Source organism: Hypomesus transpacificus, chromosome 16 (assembly GCF_021917145.1).
Source record: "Hypomesus transpacificus isolate Combined female chromosome 16, fHypTra1, whole genome shotgun sequence".
Lineage (NCBI taxonomy): Eukaryota > Metazoa > Chordata > Actinopteri > Osmeriformes > Osmeridae > Hypomesus > Hypomesus transpacificus.
The window spans coordinates 7,090,464-7,104,479 of NC_061075.1; the positions used below are offsets into that span (position 1 = coordinate 7,090,464).

At 47.1% G+C, this 14,016-nt stretch overlaps 3 protein-coding genes across 7 annotated transcripts in view; 2 read left to right on the plus strand and 1 right to left on the minus strand.

The window, feature by feature from the left end:
- The window catches only part of herc2 (HECT and RLD domain containing E3 ubiquitin protein ligase 2), a 43,900-nt gene extending 37,560 nt beyond the window's left edge, over positions 1 to 6,340 (minus strand). Inside the window, 8 exon segments of the mRNA XM_047037234.1 lie at positions 74 to 178; positions 269 to 410; positions 1,142 to 1,242; positions 1,404 to 1,626; positions 3,926 to 4,057; positions 4,213 to 4,306; positions 5,462 to 5,571; positions 6,258 to 6,340. Coding sequence (XP_046893190.1) covers positions 74 to 178; positions 269 to 410; positions 1,142 to 1,242; positions 1,404 to 1,626; positions 3,926 to 4,057; positions 4,213 to 4,306; positions 5,462 to 5,533 — 869 coding nt within the window. The 5' untranslated portion in view covers positions 5,534 to 5,571; positions 6,258 to 6,340.
- A 427-nt stretch (positions 6,341 to 6,767) lies between these two features.
- On the plus strand, positions 6,768 to 9,151 carry nipa1 (NIPA magnesium transporter 1). Of its 3 annotated transcripts, none has more exons than XM_047036910.1 (5): positions 6,768 to 7,068; positions 7,635 to 7,682; positions 7,773 to 7,863; positions 7,949 to 8,109; positions 8,315 to 9,151. In XM_047036910.1, the coding sequence occupies exons 1-5, from the start codon at positions 6,948 to 6,950 to the stop codon at positions 8,821 to 8,823; spliced, it is 930 nt and encodes a 309-aa protein (XP_046892866.1). In that variant the 5' UTR covers positions 6,768 to 6,947; the 3' UTR covers positions 8,824 to 9,151. The 3 variants fall into 3 exon arrangements, with proteins under 3 accessions (XP_046892866.1, XP_046892867.1, XP_046892868.1); XM_047036912.1 differs by having other exon boundaries at positions 6,979 to 7,126; XM_047036911.1 differs by lacking the exons at positions 7,635 to 7,682; positions 7,773 to 7,863 and having other exon boundaries at positions 6,770 to 7,126.
- Positions 9,152 to 9,383: 232 nt separating this feature from the next.
- Positions 9,384 to 13,740, plus strand: nipa2 (NIPA magnesium transporter 2). 3 transcript variants are annotated; one of them, XM_047036802.1, is made up of 6 exons: positions 9,384 to 9,460; positions 10,635 to 10,865; positions 11,601 to 11,657; positions 11,813 to 11,903; positions 12,289 to 12,449; positions 12,624 to 13,740. In XM_047036802.1, the coding sequence occupies exons 2-6, from the start codon at positions 10,727 to 10,729 to the stop codon at positions 13,283 to 13,285; spliced, it is 1,110 nt and encodes a 369-aa protein (XP_046892758.1). In that variant the 5' UTR covers positions 9,384 to 9,460; positions 10,635 to 10,726; the 3' UTR covers positions 13,286 to 13,740. The 3 variants fall into 3 exon arrangements, with proteins under 3 accessions (XP_046892758.1, XP_046892757.1, XP_046892756.1); XM_047036801.1 differs by lacking the exon at positions 9,384 to 9,460 and adding an exon at positions 9,757 to 9,915; XM_047036800.1 differs by lacking the exon at positions 9,384 to 9,460 and adding an exon at positions 10,305 to 10,482.
- The last annotated feature ends 276 nt before the right edge of the window (positions 13,741 to 14,016 follow it).

Below are 14,016 nucleotides of genomic sequence, written 5' to 3' on the forward strand. Positions count from 1 at the left end.
GTGCCGCATTCACCTTGCGGAAAGGGCTGGGAGAATACAAAAAAGGCGGTTTGGTTCGAGTGTCGGGGCGTACCTGAGGGTGCCCCTCTGCACGGCCAGCTCCAGCAGGATGGCCAGGGCCAGGTGCTGATCCTGCAGGGGAATGTTGCTTTTGGAGCTGGCGCTCCCGTGCACGTCGCTGTCGAACGAGAGCCAAGGGTCAGCATCCCAAACAAGCATGGGGGGGGAAGTGAGCGGGGGGTCGTAACGAGAGGCCAGGCTGACTCACCTGAGGAACTTGGTGGCCCTCTCCACCACCTCCAGCCACACGGACGACACAGTCCGCTCGTCAAACAGGGTGGCCTCGGGAAGGGCGCGCAGGGCGTCCAGAGACTCCTGCAGGAGCTCGCTGCACAGGTCGGCGTCGTCTCCTGCGGGTCACAACGCGGTTCAGGGGCGCTCACGCCGTCGTACATGACTCGTCGGGTTACGAGACGAGAGCCTCGTTACGCTAACCTCGTCGGTCTGGGCTGACCTTGAGGTCTTCAGGGAGGCCCTGTGGACAGACTGTCCTGCCGACATGCATCACCACGGTGCTATCCTCCCTTCCTCCTCCCCTTTCCTTCTGAAGCCCCCCTAGGAAAGAACACTGGGCCTGTCGCCGTGGTCACTGACAGATATGTTGAATGGCCCTCGCTGTACAGCAGGATAGGACCCTTCATAACCTTGTGTGCTTGTGTGTGGATGATCAATCTGTGACTCCGGATCGTGTTATGGTCCTCATAAATATTCATCCAGGGGTTGTGAGAAGAACCGTTAGATGTCGTCACGTCTGAGGAAGATGCTGAGAGCTAAAGACAGAGAGCTTGGTGTGGGGGCCAACCGACTACTACCAGAAACGCTTGTGTTCCTTTAATCCCTCGTCATGCATTTCATCACCCAAGGCTCCGCCATTTAATCATGAATGGAGAAAGAACAAACTGGTCGTTAAAGTGACCTTGAGGGTTCACTGAAAACGTCTGAGTGACGAGGGAGTGGGTCGAGAGAGGGGAAAGAGACACACACAGAGAGAGCGAGAGCGAGAGCGCGCGCGAGAGAGAGAGAGAGAGAGAGAGAGAGAGAGAGAGAGAGAGAGAGAGAGAGAGAGCTGGCAGTATCTTACCTGACCTCCAGGCTCTTCGGAGGAAGGCGAACGCAAAGGACAACGCAGCCCTGGAGCCCACCCTGGCCAGGCCCTCCACACTCTTACTGACAGGACGGGGACTGCGCACACACACACACACACTTGACTTAGACCTCTTGAATAATAAGCAAGTTAATATGAACAACAACCCAAACAAGATAAAAAGGACCCAGAAGTGTTTAACATCGGGTCACATGACTCGGTGGTGACGCGGTAGGGAGAGCCTGGCGGTGACTCGGACCTCTTGTTGTCGACGGCGGGCTGCGGGGGGGTGGCGGGGAACTTCCAGCGGAACTTGTACTTCTCCTCCATGACGCTGTGGCTGAGGGAGATGAGGTAGCGCTCCAGGATGACCAGGCGCTGGCGCAGCCGCAGGGCCGACAGCGTGCTCTTGGCCGTCTGGGCAGACAGCTTCTGCTGGTCGTCCACCAGAACCATCAGGCAGTCCTTCAGCTCATTCTCGTCTACACACACACACACACACACACACACACACAGTCGAGGCAGTGAGCACGTTTGTGAGCATGTCAGACAAATGCACATCCTTACATACGACCTACAATTTAGCTGAATAAAATAAAATATAAAAACTTTACACAATCGTCAGCTTTTCAGCTGTGATGCCCCGCAAGCTTTCGACCGGGTCTGGCCCCGCCCACGCCGCTGCTGCTGCCCAATCAGCATGAAACGCATGGGCGCAGGCCTATTAATGTCATCGCTCTGAGGAAGACATGACAGGCCAAAATAGCCGACCTGAAATCCACTTAAGCTTAAGCCAGACAGGCTAGCTCTTTCCACAGCCCAGAGGGACGCAAGCAGCGCTCCACAAACCAGCTGCCCTTAGCTGCCCTGCGGACATTCAGACAGATTGTTGGGAGCATAGACAATGTCTCCAGCTAGGCCTTAAAAGGGTGAAAGCCGGCACACACATTTCTTTAAACAATGATATATACTTTTAAAGGGGTTTCTGTTGGAACTGTTTGAGCAACATTGTTATACAGTCAGAAAAGAATATTGCTGTGTATTAAATTTTTGTGCTTAGGGAGAGAAGCACTGCACCCCAATATTGTTAAGCGGATAAGAGACACCGAAGGAATGTTCCTGTCTTTCTTTAACTTCATGCTTTACTAAAAAGTTTACCCTTCGATGTCTTGCAAATGCATGTATGAAGAGCAGGTGTAGCAGCGTGTCATCCAAGGGTCACAGACTGTCACCTCCACATGTGGGAGGTGGAAAGTCCTGTCTCCATCCTGTTACATGTTCTGAACCATGTATATAAGAACTGCCTATTACGGTAAAGCTTTAAGCAACTCTGTATCCAGGCAGACTTGTTTCCTTGCAGGAAGTAAACCCTTTGAACCTTCTTTGAACCCGACGACTCTGTGAGCTTCTTGATCAATAAACATACCTAACAGTTTCTCTATAGTGCATCTAGTTACACGCTCGAGGCGGTTATCTAGACACTTCGAATCACTGGAGCAGGAAGCCGGAAGTGTGCTAGAGGCCTGAAATCTGAGTCTCCATGATAAGGCACTTAAGTGTGAATGTAATCGAATTACACCCACTCCATCCAGTACCTCGTGGACAGACAAATGTGCCCTAGTACATGTACGCACAAAAGGAGTCATAAACATGTGAACTCCAGGCCATGTGACCGCCAGGGCATGTGTTTGAGAGTGGGCACAGGGCGCCTGTACACTTGTGTGTGCAGAGAAGCAAAAAAGTCTCCAATCGGGGTTGGACCAATCATACCGAAGCTCCCGCCTTCTCCATGTGCTTATCGCCTCCAGCCAGCCGCCACCAGCAGCCCAGCCCCACCCAACACAATCTGGGGCACCCTGCCCCACACCAGGGGCAGGTGTTAAAAGAGGGCGACCCGCACTACCGCCACGCTGCACAGGGGTAAAAATAACCGCCCTGATCTCCAGACAAGTTAGCGTGGTCACTTGAGTCTCTACACACCTCACGCACACACCCGCAGGAGAGCACACGCAGACACGGCGAGAGAAGCCCACTCCGATGGGAGGCCAGTGTGTTGAAAGGGTCGGTATTCTAATATCTCAGACTCATATAGACATGGCTAATCCATGTGGCTGCTGCCAGCAGCACTGACACCACCACTGTGGGACCCTGGGGGCAGCTTGTGTACACGACAGGTGGATTTTTGGTCCAAAAACAACAACAATAGCAGAGCTCAGCACTCCTGGAGGGCCCAAACGTTAACAGGCAAAATAAAAAAATAAAAACATTTTGCCAAGTTACTAATAAGTCTTAGGCACACTTTTTGTTGACATGAAAATGTACTAAAAAATCGATTCAAAAAAGGTTGTGAAGCTGTGTAAAAGTGTTTGCGTGTGCTTAAGACACTGTCACAGTTGTCATAGACGTTAATAATTCTCAAGTGTGTGTGTATATGTGCATTTAAAAATAAACAGAGGAAGGTCATGTGAGCTGCTCTGTGAGCTGCCAGGCCCTCAGCGGCGAGGCGGGCAGGAACCCTCTCTCACCCGGCCCCAGTCCCACGTCTCACCTGGCCCCCGGCCCCAGTCCCACGTCTCACCTGGCCCCCGGCCCCGGTCCCACGTCTCACCTGGCCCCCGGCCCCAGTCCCACGTCTCACCTGGCCCCCGGCCCCAGTCCCACGTCTCACCTGGCTTCCGGCCCCAGTCCCACGTCTCACCTGGCCGCCGGCCCCAGTCCCACGTCCCACCTGGCCGCCGGCCCCAGTCCCACCTGGCCCCCGGCCCCAGTCCCACGTCTCACCTGGCTGTCGGCCCCAGTCCCACGTCTCGATGATGGAGTGATGGACCGACGTAGACGTCTCCTCCTCCTCCTTCTTCTCCTTGTCGTTAGACTCCTCCTTCTTCTGCGTGGCGAAGCAGTCCGTGCAGTCTTCTGGAGAAGTGGACAAAAACAACACAAGGACTGTTAGAACCTCCCTCCATCCCTCCCGCCCCGAGGGCGGGGCCTTGGCGAAAATGGATTCTCGCTTGGGTGGGCGATCTCACGGAACCAGATGTGTTGCAAAAACGGTTTGGGCTTGTGTGTACCTAGGTGGGCTGTCTCTTCTCCATTGAAGGTGATCTCCTCGTCCTTCACCATCTCGTTCCACATCTCGCTCAGGCCCTCTGGAGAGAAGGCCCGCTGCCAGAGACAAACATTCACACTGTATGACTATGTTTAGCCTGTGTTCTGCTCCTCTCTCCTACCAACCGTCTCTGGAGGAGGGGATCCCTCTCTGAATGGCTCCTCCCAAGGTTTCTTCCATTTTTTCTCCCGTTGGGAGTTTTTCCTTGTCTTTCTTGAGGGTTTAGGTTGGTTGAGGGGCAGTTCTATGGGCGCATGTGAAGCCCTCTGTGACATGCTTGCGTGTAAAAAGGGCTATACAAATTGATTTGATTTGATGTGTAGCACAGCAAGGAGACTACAGACTTTTTTTTTTTAAAGCTGTCTTGGTGGACCGCTGACGTGATCTCTCCTTCAAATCACGTAACGCAACTTTACTGCATTATACTGAATGGGCCTCTTCATGCTACAGAACAGAAGAATACGTAACAATGTTCCTCACACAGCATTAACTGTGGACTAATACTAATCAATCCCCCTATTGCGGCCCAAAACTTTCAGCTTCCTGAATCCTAAACCATGTTGATCTTGTCTGTGAACATACTTCCCGTCTGGAAACCTGCGACTAACTTTAGGGGCAGTAGATTTATTACATCCGCATAATTACAATGTAATAACATCAACAACAACATGGACAGATATACACCCTAGGCCTCTGGTGCCCAGAGAAATGCTCGTATAGACTAACAAGTCACAAAAAGTACTTTCCAGAGATGCAGGTTTCAAATGTCAATAACATGGCAAATTAAACATGACACCAGACGTGCAACACCTATGTGTAGGGCAAGGACGTGGAGACCTGTCACTAGACAGCTTCGAGACTGAGAGGGGGCTAAATTTGGCAACAAGCACGTATCCGAATTCTTGTGCAATACTAGGTTGAGTATCTAAAAGCAAACACACAAACAAACAGATAGACAAATAATCTCACTTAACAGAAAAACCACAGTTTTAGACAAACTGATTACCCTCCTTACAACAAAGCCAGTTCTGTCTAGAAATCTCAACCAATGGATGCAGGTGACATTAACTTTCATGTTCTTTAGCTCACTCACATTCATGGAATGTACTTCTAGTAAGAACAGTATTCTGTCGTAAGAACAAGTATTCTGTCGGTTTAATTTTACAACAGCTGCGTAGAAAGGGTCTCCCTGCGACAGTAGGACCACTTACCTGCAAGTCTATCTTCAGCCATTTGTCATGAAATCTTAGCTGGGCATCGAGGGTAAATGACGGAGAAGGCATCTTTACCTCTTCTCTGCTGGCTGCAACAGCAGCCTACCCTGTTTAAAGAACGCTAGGTGAGATTTGTGTCAACAGACCTAGATAGCATTAGTTGGCTATGATAAGTCAGGTATCTTCAGAGGCAAGGGACGAACATGACCCATCTAGTAGTGTGTGAACGAAATATTACGCACAATCATCACATAATCAAGCGACTGCAATTGGTAACAAGCTAGCTATATGACAGAATGTTAGCTTGCAATAAGATACGCTCATAGCTAGGCAACTGGCCGGCTAGGGAGCTATGTGAATTGGGCCAAGATAGATATCTAGCTATTTAACTAAGACAGTCATCTTTGACTAGCTATAGCTAGTCTCAAATTAATGACTCATGCAAAATTCAGATGTTAACCTCCGAAAAAACAACAACAACCACAGCTTCGAAACCAGCTGGCTACACAAACAGCATGTTAACTACTAGCTAGCGAACGGTGTTATTAACACTGCTCCATCTATCCAGCGTTAGCTACTGTAGCTAGCAAGCTAACATTAGCTATGGGCTGGCTAGTCTGCACATCCAAACCACACCACAAATGATGCAGCAACACAGTCAAGCTACAGTACCAGCCAGATAGCTGGCGAGCAGTGACAGGTTGAACAGAAAGAAGGCATTACGTTTAAATGTGTAATATGACGCTTACATCAAGTTTCTATTGATGACAAATTCTCAAAATATGTTCATTACCTATGGGTTTTTGTATTCTGTTGTCGTATCTTCAGTCCTAGCACTGGCTCTGCTGCATTACAAAGTCGTCCATGTTGGACTGAATGATTGACAAGTCGAACAGCCAATTAGCCTTAAAGCACGAGAGACACACACAGACAGAGGCACGAGGCATAGAAACAGATGACGTAGTTTTATTGGCCCATACTTAATGCGTGCATTTCAAATCAGATTATTTGATTACTAAAACCATTATATTTATGGATGTATGGAATCATATTATATGTCCCGACATAGGTAGTCAATGAACCCCACTGATAGACACCCTTTGCAATCCTGCCTCGTCATCATCATCATTGGCCAATCACAAACTTTTATTTTTTTTATCATTATCGTTCCAAATTTTACATCACCATAAATAAGTCCATGTTCATAAAGTTGAATCTGATGGGGCAGTCAGACCATATTATTCTGATGGGTCAGACAACATTCACCAATGGAGGGCGCACTAAAAACCACGCCCATACAGACCTGCGGTGCACAGTAGAATCTTCCTTCTATTTCACTTACTCCATTTTGACCATCGTGAGTTTATAAAAACTTGCGTTGCAGTGTTATAGCAGAACATACATGGTTGAATAGTACAATTACGGCTGGTTCAAATCAATATCCGGTGTAAACACAAATGATTAACAAACGACTACAATAGCAATGGCTGTAGAAATAGGAACTTCGCTACCAGCCGGGATTTGGATTGCTGTGATATCCAGCTTTATTAATGGATCTACGTTTGTGCTTCAAAAGAAAGGAATATTGCGAGCACGTGCTAGAGGTAGCTTAGAAAATACATTACAATATTTTAGAGGAAGGTCGATACGATCAACATTAAGGTGAAATGACTAATGCAAGCTACACTAACTTTTCTTAGCTAAAGCTGCACTGTGTGCCGAAAATCTAATTCAGGTTTCTTCGACGGCGTCTGTGAAATAGCTGTGAAAAATAGAACGTCTGGCGTTAGTTAACTTTTAATGTAGGCTATTATCGGTTTTGAGTGGCTTCTTTGGTAGCCTAAGCTATGTAACCTAGTAGCCTAAAGTAGCCTACTGCAAATCATACGACTGTTAAGATCTAAATGATACCCGAGTTTTAGCTGTGCTGTCCTAAAAATAATTTATTTGCTCACTTATAACTTTACATATCCTGACAGAAGTATTAAACCAGTGAGTGGTCCTTAATAGCGTCATGTGATCAATTAAATTAGCATATCAAGGTTTAATTAGTTCATTAGTACACCATCATCCGTCAATATTTCTTCAGTTACACACACTAGGTTAAACGTACGTAACCGTAGTGCAGTGGAAGGTGTGTAAAATACCAAAACATTTTTTTCTTGTTAAGGTGGTTCATATTTGAAAGATGGAGTGTGGTGGGGAGGTACACTTTCAAGTGAGTGAGGCGCCATCTGTATGTCATACATTTAAGTACAAGTCAAAAACCTTAGAATTCTTAATTTGACTGTTTGAAAATCCTGTACAGTGAGCATTGGCCAGATTGGTAACTTCTTGGCCTATAACGCAGCACCCGCTGTAATCGTGACCCCTCTAGGGGCCCTGGGTGTGCTGTTTGGGTGAGCAGATTCAAATTTGACTTTGAATGATTTGTGCTGTTAAACCCGCCTATTCTCAAGTCAAACTCTTGTGTTTTGGATGCAGGGCTGTGTTGGCTTCCTTCATTCTTCAGGAGCATCTGAATATCCTGGGAAAGCTTGGTTGTGTGCTATGTTGCTGTGGCTCAATCGTGCTCATCATTCATTCCCCAAAGTCAGAGAGCGTAACAACTAGAGTGGAGCTGGAGGACAGACTGTCAGATCCAGGTGTGTTTAAGCCTCGTCTGGTCACATATAGTCTCTCCTGATTCAAATTCCTTGTGCACTCACAAGGAGGGAGTCGGGTGTTGTTGTTACACAGACTGTAGGAAAGTACGCATGAAGACCTGCAATCACACTCAACAAATGTTATCTCGTCTTGACATGCTGCTGACGCTGACAGAATATTGTTTGTGTTTCTCCCCTCATGCAGTGTTTCTTACATATGCCTCCTTGGTGGTCCTGCTGCTGGTTGTACTGATTGGGTGGATTGCCCCCATACATGGCACGTCTAACATCATGGTGTATGTGGCCATATGCTCACTCCTTGGAAGCTTCACGGTGCCCTGCAGCAAAGGCCTGGGTCTGGCCGCTCAGGACGCTTTTGGCGAGGGGCCCTCGAGTCGCAGGGCCCTGGTTCTCTTTGTGTGTTTGCTGGGAACGTTGGCGGTCAGCATCCTCATCCAGTTCACTTTCATCAACAAGGCCCTGGAAAACTTCAGCTCCAATATATTCGAAGCAATATACTACGTGACGTTCACGTCGACTGTGATAGTTGCCTCTGCGATTCTCTTCAAGGAATGGACAGCAGTCGGTGTAGTGGACTGTTTCGGCATACTGTGTGGTCTTACGACAGTGTCAGTAGGGGTCCTTCTACTTAGAATAGATCAGGGGGCTATGCTCACCTGGAAGCAATCAGGGGGGAGAGCTAAAGTAGACTGATGTGGTTTGAATCTAATTCACACTAGAATTTCAAATAAAAAATCCATCCATCCATTTTCTTCTGCTTATCCAGGTCCGGGTTGCAATAGCAGCAGGTTTAACAAGGTATTCAATAAGTCCCTCTCCCTTGCACAAAAAAAAAGAAAAAAAAAAGGATATGTTGTTTGTAAAATGAGATTATTGCACAATGAAGCAGTGTACTTGATTGTTCCTTTGCTTTTTCACCAAATACGGAACAGATTAACTGTGTTCAATTTACTTACCTTACCTGCAGTTTTGTTATGTACTGTATTAACCAACCAAAATTAAAATGCAGTTTAAACCTTAACCATTGTGATATAGTGATTTTTTTTTAAATCAGGTGTGATGAACTACTTGCTAATTGAATGACAAACATTAGATACCAATTATTAATATTTTCATTGTATACCATAAATACTGTGTCGTATGTCAATACTAAAAGAGTGCTTTGCAGAACTGGTTCGTCTCACGGGATTCAGTCCTATTTATTTACACACAAACACTGAGGCTGTTATGAATTATTCAATGTCATTCTAGCTGAGAGCAGGTGGTTGGGGCATACATTTATGGGCACACAACGAAGAACCTGCTCGATGGAGAAAGCAAGTGCAACGAGGTAACGTAGCTAAATTAGCCTACTTATTGAGTCAGTCTGTAGACCTATCCGTCATTTTTTCAATTTCTGACACATTCTGAACTACCTTGAAACATTTCATTTAGGACTAATCTGTCACTTTTGGGATTAGGCTACGTTTGGAATAGGTTGACAAAATCGACAGAAACACTGGGCATCTAAATAGTTGATACTTAAAAGTTCAATTAATCGTAAATGTCTCTACACATGAATCGAATATCAGAGCGCGTATAACGTGCTGGCTAGTAGTCATGTCGACTATCGCATGCGCAGAGAGGATTGCCCTCATCGTGTTGATCGCCAACCTTGCCTTCAAGCAGGATCGTTGCTAGCCACCACAATGTGAAGATCACTATGAAAACAGGAGGAAGCTAGTCCAGATAGCTAATTAGCTACCACCTATTTGGCTATTGGACAACCCAGGAATCTTTCAGCAGGTATACACATGTCTGCAAATTTGAATTATGTGTAAACAATGTAGGATGTCTAGCGACAACCTTTTAGCAAGTAGCTAACGGCTTATTTAGCCACGTCAGGTGCCTACTGTCAGCGGAGATGGCTTGCTATAGCTTGGTAGCTAGACGGCAGCATTCAACGCGCTTGCAAGCTTGGCAGGTTACTTTGCTAATCAGTTAGCTTTAAACAACAATCTGTCGTATATACGGTAGGCTAGCAAACTAGCTTGTTGAAATGATCGCCAGATAATTAGCTGGCAATATTAGTTTGACTCGCATTGTATCAACAACTCAAACAGGCCTGACAATCCAGCCACTTCCTGACCTGAGGCTATTTAGATGAACAGCCCATTGATTGAACAACCTGGTAAGGTAGTTGTTGACTTGATGACTGCGGAAGTGGGAGGTTGTACAGTGTCGCATCGGAGTAGTTTCGTATGTGTCATTCATGAATACTTTGACATTTTCAATGGGTCTCTTGAATGTTTATGATGGAGTCAGCGATGGAGGAGGATGGGTATACAAACATAAATGCAACATGTAGGAACGGTAAGGTTTAAAAGCTGTTGCGAATAAGATTGTATGACATTTATGATCATTACAAAGTCTATAGCCACTCATACGTGTAATGTAGTGTAGGATATGACTTTAACTTAACCTGTAATTATATTAAATGGCTTATGTTTGTGATTTTATTTTAGGGTCTTGGGTTGGTGATAATTGCTCCTCGGGTCAGCAGCTCCGGTGCTTGGTTATAAATGTGACGGACAGCACCAACACATCCAGCTTCACTATGGGTCAAGATCGGGGAAAGTATGATTTCTATATCGGACTGGGATTAGCTATTAGCTCCAGCATTTTCATCGGTGGAAGCTTCATCCTCAAGAAGAAAGGGCTACTTCGCCTGGCCAGGAAGGGGTCCATGAGAGCAGGTACTTTTAACGTGTAATATTTGAACGAAAAGTATAGCATACCAGGGTGCTGTATTTGTTCTAAAGTTGATGTATTTGTTCTAAAGTTGAGTAATAGTCTGTAGAGCTTGAGCAACACTGAAACCGAGTTTAGTTGTCTGACAGGTGTGGGAGGGTTCAGTGGCGTGATCGTTCACATTTTTCAGTTCTTGCTTGGCCAGCTTTGCATGCGGTTCAGAAAAGATTTAGTTAAGTGGGGTGTGTCTGACTTGTCATCGACGAAATGCCGCTCTAAAAAAAGTTGCAGTTTCACCTAACCTCCTGTTTAAACATGAAGTAAGATGGCAAGGCAGTGTCGAAGTTCAAGTTGCAAATGGACATACAGTAACCTAAAGTTCTTCCATATTGCACTCTGTTAGCTGTCTTTTGAGCTCTTTATGGATGTGATGTCAGAGGTTAACGCCTCATAACCGAGACTTAACTGTCAAAAGAAAGATTTTATGATAGGATTTGTTGTTCATAGCAGATGCTTTCATCCAAAGTGACATGTACTGCTGGGTGTAATGGATTTGAACCTGTGCCCACTGATCTGAAGTCAAATGCTACATTTACATTTAGTCATTTAGCATTTTAAATCCAGAGCGACTCCAGCTCTTATCAAGAGCGACTCACAGTAAGTACTGTAAATGCTATACCATTGAGCCATACCCACACCTATCCCATCGTAAAGGCATTGCAATGTTTCCTTTTTCCTAGGACAGGGAGGTCACGCCTATCTGAAGGAGTGGCTTTGGTGGGCCGGTTTATTATCAAGTAAGTCAAGCGATGACGGCACGGGGGCTGTGAAAGAACCCGTCATCCTGTCATATCTCCATCTCTCTCTTTTTGGAATCGTGCTACGTCAAAGCCATCACCTTCCCGTGATGTGCAAGCCATTAATCCCGTATATCAAATCCATTTCCTCGCAGTGGGAGCTGGAGAAGCCGCCAACTTTGCTGCCTACGCCTTCGCCCCTGCCACCCTGGTCACCCCGCTGGGAGCCCTCAGTGTGCTAGTGAGGTACGACCAACCAAGTTAGAACTGCTCTGCTCCATCACTGGAACTGGGCATCGCTGGAATAACCGTGTTGATAAAGGGAAACGGGGTTTGAACCCTGCTTTGCCACTAAAGTAAAAAGAGATGGAGGACTCTGTAGTAAGCGACGATTTATAGGTCATGGGGAAGTTGTTTTAGAGCATAAAGAATGTGCATCTGTGGTACGCCAACAACAGCATCCCAGAGGCCTTTGAATAGATAGCTCACGCCGTTATCGAGGCTATGTTCATCATTCCGTACCCACTCCAACCTAACCTGATGGGGAGCTGGGTGGAGCTGTCACAAGGGGAGGAGGGGGGGGATTGCGAATGCGGGCGTGGCTTTTCTGAGCGTCGCCTTGTCGTTGCAGTGCGGTCCTGTCCTCGTACTTCCTGTCGGAGCGTCTGAACCTGCACGGGAAGCTGGGCTGCCTGCTGAGCATCCTGGGCTCCACCGCCATGGTGATCCACGCGCCCCAGGAGGAGGAGATCAGCCGGCTGGAGCACATGGCTCAGAAGCTGGTGGACCCAGGTACGAGAGGTTTACCTGTGGGGACGAACAAAGTAATCATCTTCGGTTGCCTTATCGTAGGATTGGATACTTCAGCCTACTTGCTGCTCAATGTTTCTGATACTACTGGGACTCGGTCCTAACCCTTACCTTGTGCCAGGCTAATCCAAACCCTCTTGCTCATTCCCCCTGTAGGGTTTGTGGTCTTCGCCACGTTAGTCATCATCGTGGCCCTCATCTTCATCTTCGTGGTGGGCCCGCGCCACGGCCAGACCAACATCATGGTGTACATCACCATCTGCTCGGTGATCGGAGCGCTGTCCGTGTCGTGCGTGAAGGGGCTGGGCATCGCCATCAAGGAGGCCATCGCCGGGGTGTCGGTGGTGGGGAACCCCCTGTTCTGGATCCTGCTGCTGGCTCTGGTGGCCTGCGTCAGCACCCAGATCAACTACCTGAACAAGGCCCTGGACATCTTCAACACGTCCCTGGTGACGCCCATCTACTACGTGTTCTTCACCACGTCGGTGCTCACGTGCTCGGCCATCCTCTTCAAGGAGTGGGAGCACATGGGCACGGCCGACGTCATCGGCACGCTCGGCGGCTTCCTCACCATCATCGTGGGCATCTTCCTGCTGCACGCCTTCAAGGACGTCAACGTCAGCCTCTCCTCCCTGGCCGTGTCCATGAGGAAGGACGACAAGGGGACGCCGGCGGGCGGCGCGCCCAACGGCCTGGCCTCTCACAGCCCCTACGAGCTGCTGCTGCGGAGCGACTCCACCGAGGATATGGAGGACAGGGAGGTGGGCCTGCCCTTCGATAGCCTCTCCAGAAGGAACGGCGTGATGACTTCCTCTTAGGGCCCGGAGGGGGATGTAGCTGTGGCCGACCCCCTTTGGGACAGGAAGTAGATTTGAATCTCCTCCATTAGGGACAGGAAGTACCGGTACCTCTAGCGCCCCCACCAGGGACAACAGAACCATTACATTGGTGTGTGGACGTTTCATGTATATTTGAAAAAAAAGAAAAAACTTAAGACAATCAACACTAATGGAGGTGGCTAATAACTTGGATGGACCAATCGATTGTACGTAATTTTAATTTGCCTTATTTTCTCAGAATATGACTTGACTACATGGTTGTTCTCCATCACATTCCCATGTAGCTTTGTAGTTCTATAAGTTTTTGAAAACCTTTTGTTATACTTCATGTACAGAGATCTGCTTATACATGCACTGAGTTTCTTTCTACAAATAAATTAATCTACACTTTTTTTTTTGTTTTTGTAAAAATAAAATAGAAACGTGACAAAAAATACAATACTTTTTTGAAATATGAGGTGCTGAAGAGCATGGCTAACGTAACCTTACACACAAGAGCCAAATGAAATTAATTTGAAAAATTAGTTTTAGTTTACTGTAAAATATTAACTTCTGTACTGACATCATATGGATGGTAAACGTTCTCAAAGTACTCAGGATGGCGGGTCAGTTGATATTTATGTATAGCCCTTTCTCCTTTCCCTCTCCACATCCTTTCCTCTGCCTTCCAGCCAGACACACAGCCTTCATCCTCTCTGAATCATTTATAT